This window comes from Nannospalax galili, unplaced genomic scaffold (assembly GCF_000622305.1).
Source record: "Nannospalax galili isolate Female #2095 unplaced genomic scaffold, S.galili_v1.0 scaffold100, whole genome shotgun sequence".
Lineage (NCBI taxonomy): Eukaryota > Metazoa > Chordata > Mammalia > Rodentia > Spalacidae > Nannospalax > Nannospalax galili.
This window is the reverse complement of record NW_008352891.1, coordinates 3,959,798-3,968,432: the sequence shown is the minus strand read 5'-3', so window position 1 is coordinate 3,968,432 and position 8,635 is coordinate 3,959,798. Positions and strand designations below refer to the sequence as shown.

General features: G+C 48.9%; 1 protein-coding gene across 2 annotated transcripts in view; it reads left to right on the top strand.

The window, feature by feature from the left end:
• The first annotated feature begins 1,335 nt into the window (after positions 1–1,335).
• Lpin1 (lipin 1) overlaps positions 1,336–8,635 on the top strand; it is a 176,299-nt gene continuing 168,999 nt past the window's right edge. For both annotated transcript variants that reach the window (XM_029554559.1, XM_008850089.1), the window contains exon 1: positions 1,336–1,416. In XM_029554559.1, the coding sequence (XP_029410419.1) occupies positions 1,336–1,416 (81 nt within the window). The remainder of the gene's footprint in view (positions 1,417–8,635) is intronic.

Below are 8,635 nucleotides of genomic sequence, written 5' to 3'. Positions count from 1 at the left end.
TCCTTGCACTGCTGTGCAGGCACGCCCTTTCTCTCCCCTTCCCTTATGGCCTCTGACCCCTGCCTTGCCCAGAATCAGCCCTGGTCAGCTTCCTTTCAAGCAGCTATAGGCCACCTGAACCCAGCAGAATCCAGGGCTTGGGGGAGTGCTAGGATCAGCTTAAGGGCACGGTGTCTGAAGTCACCTTGCTTGCTTTGCTACTTCCCACTTCTTGACCCAAGACCAGCACTTGAAGCTTCTGTTTTCTGTGTGTAACATTAGAGGGGTGCTGGGAAATCATGCATAGTCATGCAATCTCAGTGCTCAGTGCAGTTCCCTGCATGTACAAAGCCTTTGCAATCCCAGAGCTATTAAGAGATGGATGGAGCTGAGTAAGACAGGCATAATGAGAGGTGCTGGGGAAGGGGGTGAAACTCAGTGTGCCTCGTAGCCACCTGGGAGACGCAGCCCTGATTGAACCACGCTCTTTTGACTCTGTTGGCAGTGCAGGGAAACAGAGAGCGAGGTCTCTCTGATTTGGTGGAAAGCCTGGCAAAGAACAAGGGCGTGGGTTGTTATCACTTTATTTTGTAATCTTTTGTGTGTATGTGTGCATGGTGTCTGTGTGTGTATGAGTGTACCAGTCCGCACTTTATATCATGTTGGAGACAGGTCTTGTTGCTTTGCTTCTGCAGTCATCAGGTTAGCTAGCCCGTGAACTCCTGGGGGTTTTCCTGTCTCTACTTCCAATCTCCTGTAAGCACACCAGGATTATAGATGCATGCTACCATAGCAGCTTTACATGGGCTCTGGGGATTTGAACTCAGGTCCTCATGCTTATATGCTACCCACTGAGTCCTCTCCCCAGCCTTGGATTATTGTCACTTTAAAGTGCTATTTCCTGGACTCAGCCAGAAAGGGGGCCTAAGGGGTGTCTCTCTGTCAATGCTTACTCCCATCAAATGGTAACATGTGAGTTTGAATCCAGATTCTGTCTTGGGGTTTCTCAACCTTGGGACGTTACTCCAGTCTTACTCCTGAGGCAGGCCTCAGAGGGCAGGAGTGGTCATAGTAGATTGGAAGTTCCCAGCACAAATTGGACAGAAACTGGTATTTTCTGGAATCCTTGCATCCTGGGTATTGTTTGTCAGCCAGTCCCCAGGTGGGAGAGGATTTGCAATTCAACACTCTCCTCTTTGCTGGGCCTTGTGACTTGGCCCTGGCTCAGTGAAGGGAAGCCTGCCCTAGGCTCCGGTGTCACCAGGCCCAGCCTCCCAGCTCCTGAGCTTGTGTCGCTGCAGGTCATTCCTCTCCAGACACTGGGTAAGGAGACAACTGGATCCCACAGGCCCAGTCATGGCAGAGCAGGATCCCATCTGCAGCTCTAAGTGGGAGGCACTGCAGGACAAGAGCTCTGTGGATTCGGCATGGTCATGGGTAAGGCCCTGTGGCTGTTTGTATACAGCCTCTGCTCCCCTTTCCGTCATCTTCAACCGTGTGGTGCCAACGAAACTAAAGGGTCCCGTGTCCAGAGGGTCCATTCAGGAAGATCCTGCCTTTATTTTCCAGCCAAGTGCCCTGTAAGCTCGTACCTCAGGGCTGTTTTTCTGGAGGCTGTTAGCAGTTTTTCTGGATTTAAGGGCTGGTTTCTTTACCTTGAATGGAAACTACTTGGTGTCTCCTTTGGCCCTGGGTGTTCTCAGGGTCCTCACCTCATTGGAGGGGAGTCAGAGATATGAGAGTGGCTTATGTCTACCACAGGAAGCAGCCTTCTGTTTGCTGGGGCCCTAAAGCACCTGTCCACTGTCACCTTGCTCAACTTTATCCTCAGGGCAGGTGGCCTGCTGGGGTTGCTGTGAGGGTAGGCTATAATGCAATGAGGTGGGGGTGGGGCCTGGGGGGTGTTCCTAGATTCTGCTCCCACTTCTTCCCTGTTGATCACTTGGCTCCATAGGCAGGTACTGCCTGAATGAACCCATGGTGGCAGAAGTGTTGCCTAGCACTGGGGACAGGAGTGGGAATCCTCCCTTGGGAGTGTTGCTCTGCTGAATCACAGCCACACTCTGATTAAACATTTCTGTGGTTAGTCAGGGATTAAAGTATCTTTGTTCCTGAATAGAATGTCTCTCTCTCTCACTTTTTTTTTTTTGGTCTTTTTGAGACATGGTCTCCCTGTTGCCCTAGCTGGCCTGGAACTCACTATGTAGACCAGGCTGGCCTTGAACTCACAGAGATATGCCTTCCTCTGCCTCCCAAGTGCTGGGATTAAAGGAATGTGCCACCACACCCAGCTCTAGAATGTCTCTTAAATGTAATGCATATCCTTGCCTGGTGCCCACAGACATGTATACTTGCTCCTCCTGTGTAGGCAGAGCTGGATACTTTCCTGGTACACCCGTGTCCACCGTAATGACTGATACTCTGTAACCCTGAGATTTGGGCCTCTTTGCTATGGTGCCTGTCTTGTCCCCCTTCAGGTGGTAGGCATCAGATGGAGCTGACTGTGAATCTGGCACTTGCTCATGGCAGCTGAGGTGGGATAGTATTATGAACATACAGTGGGAACTCAGGTCCCCTGGTGCATGGCATAATTTTTTTCTGTCCTTTGGGCCATGCCCACAGGTTCCATAACCTCAGGAAGCTCTGGTTGAATGCTCTCTCTCTCTCTCTCTCTCTCTCTCTCTCTCTCTCTGTAGCTGGACATATGTGGGGGTATGCTATGTGGGGGTATGCACATATGCATGTACAGAGACCAGAGGTCAACCTCAGGCATTCTCAGGTGCCATGCACCTTGTATCTGTATTTTTTAAGATTTAAAATGTTTTATTTTAACTTTATGGTATGAATGTGTTGCCTGCACTTATGTATATGCACCCAATGTGTACCTGGTGCCTACAGAGAACGGAAGGCAGAGTGGCATCCCCTGGAACTAGAGTTACCAATGGTTGTGAGTCACCATGTGGATGTTGGAAACACAACTTGGGTCCTCTGGAAGGGCAGAAAGTACTCTTAACCACTGAGCCATCTCTCTAGCCCCTAACCTTGTTTTTTGAAACAGAGTCTCTCATGGGCCTGAGACTTGCCTTGTAGCATGGGCTACCTTACCAACAAGCCCCAGTGATTGACATGTCTCTGCCTCTCCAGTGTTGGGATTGTAAGCACCACCACACTCAGCTTTTTTTACATGGATTCTGGGAGCTCAAACCCAGTTCCTCATGCTTGTAAGACAAGTACTTTATTGATTGGGTTACCTCCCCAGTTCTTGATTTATTTATCTGGCATTTATGACAATGAAGCATACTCAGTGTAGACTGTGTAAAGGAAACTGTGAACAAGATGAGGTGTGCGTCATTCTACTTTGCAGGGAGCCTGGGAGCTTTGTAAGCAGAGATCGAGCTTCATTCTTTGAAACCTTCTTATACTCAAGCCACACAAAGGAGATGAAATCCACCCTTTATCCACTTTTATTCCGTAGTCTTCCCCTTGTCCCATATCCTGGATAAATGCTCGTTCACTGAATAAACTCAGCATGCAAAGTCCCCCAATGGTCCCCTTGCTATTCCTATATGGTTGGGTTTCCCCTGTACTGCTGCTGTCTCCCTGCAAGGGGGTCAGTTCTTAGGTGTGGTTCTACAGGACCTGGGGTCCCCCACTCAGGCTTGTGCCTTCTAGAAGAATCTGACCTACTGTGGTGGAATGCTCTGGAAAGCCCAACTATCAGGTCCAGTGGAATCAATGCCTCCTCCCACTGTGAGGGAAGTTGGAGGAAGAATCTGGGATTTATTCTTGGCAGACAAGACAGTGACTTGGGTTGGGGCTTTAGTAAAGCAGAGGATCTGAGATTAAGTCAAAAACCTTGAGCAGAAGCCTAAATGGACTGAGACCAGGGGAGCTTGCAGGATGATGCAGGGGGATCTGGCTAGCAGACCAGAGAGGCAGCAGCTGCAGCTGCCTTGGCCAAGGGCCCAGACTCAGCTGGCTGGCTTCTGGGAAGCATAAAAGCAGCATGGCCACCAGGGAGCTGGGAAAGGGCAGCTGGCAGCAACATAACCCTTGGAGGCACCTGCTAAGTTGGCACCACTCACCTGAGTGTGGGCCACAGATGTTCATGGAGTCTCAGGGCTTGGTCTCTGGGCCACAGGCCCTTGGCATATGCAGAGCCCAGCGGGGTAGGGAGATGCTCAGCCTGGTCCCCAAAGGAGGTCAAGCCAGTCATGGTTGGGAGGGCTTCAGCCTACCAGCCACAGAGTTCTTGGGGCCTGGTTCAGGAGTATTTATGCCTGGCAGGGCCAGGAAGGCGCCTCTGAGAAGCTGGCCTGTGAGCCAGGCAGAAGAGGAGTAGGATTTCAATAAACAGCAAATAGGGATGGAGCTATCTAGGCTGCAGGGTGAGTTTGAGCAAAGGCTAAGGTATGAGAGTACAGGGTGTTCCCCCTCAAGCTATCTGCCCTCAGGCCATCAGGGATCTTTTTCTTTCCTAGCTGGGACGTGTACTGTGACATTCATTTTGGCTAGGCACCCAGTCTCTGAAAGACAGCAAGCAGTCATAGGCCAAATATGAGTCCCAGAGTGAAGGCCAAGGTGCAGGAGCTGGAAGGCCTGGGTTCACACCCTAGCTGTGGCACTCACAAGTTTGGCTTGCTGGAACCTTAGTTTCCCCATCAGTAAGTGAGGTTTACAATTCCTAATGATTAAGATTGCTAAGACCTCCATAGTCAGTGGCTCTCATGAATACTAACTAGCACAGGACGTGAGCAAGGCAGCCTGTGGCTACAGCTTGGGATGTAAATGTGACAGGGACAAGGAATGAAAATCAGTCCCGGGATGTAGCTCTGTTGGTAGAGTGCTTGCCCAGCATGCACAAGGCCCTAGGTTTTATTCCCCAGCACTGCATAAAACGAGGCACGGTGGTACATGCATGTAATCCTAGCACTTGGGAGGTGGAGACAGAAGGACCAGGCATTTAAGGCCATCGCTGACTTCATAGCTAGTTGAAGGTCAGCCTTGGATACCTAAGACCCTGTCTCAAAAAACAAAATAAAATAAATATACACTTACGTGTTGGGCTTACAGAGCACTGCCATGAAGATGTGCACATGTGGAGCCATGTCCCCTTGTCATTTACCCTAAGTGCAGTCTTCACCCAGAGCAGCCTTTAAGTAGCTATTTAGCCTTTCTACACTGGCCCAGGCACTCCCTGGCTCTGTTATTTCTTTCCACCATAGCCACACCCTGCCTGGGCCATGTTCCTTTCTTCAGAGGTATTAGTTGAAACTCCAGGAAGGTGACCATTCAGAACCTCAGGCCCAACCTCCCATTCCATTCCATTCCACTCCTTGGCTGGTGGGATGGCACACAGATGACACAGCATGTTTGCTACTGGGACACAGTCTCTACCTACCTGATGCCTGAACAGAGGCTGGGTGATGCTGTCTTGGGCTCCTTTCTTCAGGGAACTCTTTCCTTCCTTTAGGGTTAAAAATGGACAATTTTGTGTCCTGAAACAAAATTAACAAGTTACTGCCTTCCATTCACTTCATTCTCAAAAGAAATACTCACTATGAGGGTTGAAGAGATGGCTCAGTTGGTAAAGTGCTTGCCTCTCAAGCATGAGGATCCGAGTTTGGATCCCCAGCACCCACATAAAAAGCCTGGCATGGTGGTGTGTCCTTGTAATCTCAGTGCTAGAGAGACAGACAGATCCCTGGAGCTTTCTGGCTAGCCAGCCTAGCTGAATCAGTGAGCTCCAGGGTCAGTGAAAGACTCTGTCACAAAAAAATAAGGTGGATGGGGGCTAGAGAGATGACTGAGTGCTGAAGAATACTGGGTGTTCCTTAGCTTGGGGCCTATACTAATGTGGTCAGAGGGACTTGACAGTTTTTGCCCCGTGTGCTCCAAGATCGACTACATTCCAGGGGGCTATGGAACATCTCTCAAAATGTCCTGTAACTGTGGTGAGTCACCTGTCCTCTTGTTCAGAGAGGCCATGGAGACCCCACAGGATGGACTTGAACCAGTGTCCAGTCTACAAAGAGGAGGTCAACTCAGAGGAAACACCTCATTCATGCTTCCAAGTGAAGCCAGACATGGTCGAGCAGGACTTTTGACTTATCTTCACGTAGTTGATTTATTTGGGCCAAATGTATGGTCTTAAATACCCCAAAGGAAAGTATAACCAAAGAGTAAAGTCATCAGTATATTTCTATAAGAGTTCAAGGGATTACACTTCCCAGACATTAGGCTTGTCTATATAAAAAGTTATTTAGACAATTATTTCTCACTGATGATTTTGTTCCTAACCAGAAAGTGCTGCTCAGATGTAAGATTTCAAATGTTGGTCTCCAGTACTGTAGTGCCCACCTGTAGCTAAGAGAGACAACCAGCTATTGTTCTAAAATGATGGATAAACTTGTTTTCTCCCCCTATCTAGAAGCCTTTGAGAGGGAACTGACACTGACTCTAACCACTCCAACAGCTATCAAAGTGCCCCAAAACAAATCCTGAGTCCATCACTCTCTGAGTCCAGCCTTGGCAGACAAAAATTAGGAGGAACCCAGTAGTGGGATGATTTTGGAAGCTTTGATCAAGAAATTCCAATGGACTCTCATATGAACATTTGAAAATTGTCCTATTCTGACTTTCTAGTTCCCTGTCTAGCAGTTGTAATGCTAATTACTCTTGCTTTTCACTTCTCCTTCACATCTCCTATTCATGACTCAAAGACTTTCTTTTCCTCCTTGAGATAAGAGTTATGCAATTTGGGAGTCTTTTAGATAGATCCACTGAAGGGTTATCCAGTTGCCTCACCCTGCTTCCCTGTTCAGCACGGAAGAAGCCAAAGCGGTCTGTGTCCCAATTCCCTATTGGCAATTTGGGTAACCCCTTCAGAGGGTGGTGTGATAAGAATAGGAGGTAGGAATTGGCTAGGCAGTTAGGGTAAAAAGACCCTAAAGAAAAGTAGCCAGTTTCTTGGCTAAAACTCACAATGTCCTTGGGCCTCTTAGCAACCTACTCCCTTTCCAAAGGCCAAAAATGTTGAAAATATTTGGGGGCTTTTATCTAATCCTTAAAAGATTTTAGGAATTACCTCTTCAGAGGGGGGAATGTTGGAGTAGCCAAAAGCCTCATAAAAAAATAAATCAATCAAAGAAGAAGAAAGTGTACATGAAGTTATCAGAAAAAAGTAATGGGGAGATATGGGAAGAGTTGGAGGGGTGGGAGTGGATGTGAAGATACATTTAAATACAAATATGTGGGGCTGGAGAGATGGCTCACTGGTTAAGAGCACTGGCTATTCTTGGACCCAGATTCCATCCCCAGCACCCACATGGCAGCTAATAACCCTCTGTAACTCCAGTTCTGGGAGATCCATCACCCTCTTCTGACCTCCGTGGGGATTGCAGGACACAGGTGCACTTACGTGCAGGCAGTACACTCATATACATAAAATAAAAATAAATAAAAATTCAAAAGATTGAGGACACACAACAGTGATCTCTGGCCTCCACACGTATAAACACACATATGCACATGCACATAAACACATATACGCACACACACAAAATAAATAAATAAATATTCATCTAGCTATTGTTATGCTAGGCTCCCTTCTAAATGGTAGAGACAGAGTCATGACTAAAACCAGTTCCCATGCGCTCCTGGAGCTCACATTCAAAGTAGGGAAGGAACAAATAAGTAATAATTAAGTAGAATGGGTTAGGTGAGGCGAGGGTGGTTTCTTGAGATAGGGTCTGACTATGTATCCCAGGCTGGTCTGTAAATCTTGGGCCTCAAACTTGTTATGTAGTTTAGGCTGGCCTCGATCTCATGATCCTACCAACTCCGAATTCTGACCACCCAGTGAATATGATGCAGGCTTAGTGAGAGGTTGGGAAGGAGATAATGTCTGAGCAAGAATGAGGAGGAGGTGAGGGAGTGAGGAGAAGGGGCTCAGCAGGTGCCAAGGCCCCGAGGTTCAAGTGTCTTTGCAGGTCTGAGGAGCAGTTGAGAGGCCCTTGTGCATGGAGCTGAGGGAACAGGGAGAGGGTGGAAAATGATGATGTGGGAGTTGCTGAGGTGAGAGGAATGCAGTACCAGGTGGAAGCTGGAGAGCTTTGTGAGGGTGCTGGCAGCAATGCTGAGGGGATGGGAGGCCACAGACAATGTGAGGCAGGCCTCACCCAGAGGTGTGCACTGAGAGATCTGTATGGGCGTGCGGGTTTCATGGAGCACCAGCTGCTGGGCGTGGCGCCGGTCTCCCACACGTCGCTGGAGTGCGCGGGCCGCATCTGCTGTTTGGGTCCCTGGCTTTCCACCGCTGGCGGGTCCCTGCTTCTCCACGTTGTTGAGGCTCTCTGCTACCGGGGCTGGCCCGGTCGGGTTCTGTTTCAATTTCCACCGTGCACTCTGTCTCTAAGTTCGGGACCCGTTGGCCACCAGGTCACGAGGGGAGGTGTGAGAAACGGCGAAAGCTGGGTATCCATGAGTCGTGGCTTATGAAGAGACAGCTCTCTCTGGGAAGGCTGGATCATAGGCAGTAAGACACAGAACTCAGCTCAGTCAGTGGTACAGCCCCTTTATTCAGTGACTTAGCTCGGCTCCAAGTCTCAGTGATCCAGCTCCGATTATTGAGGGAAAACCAGGATACTTTATACTG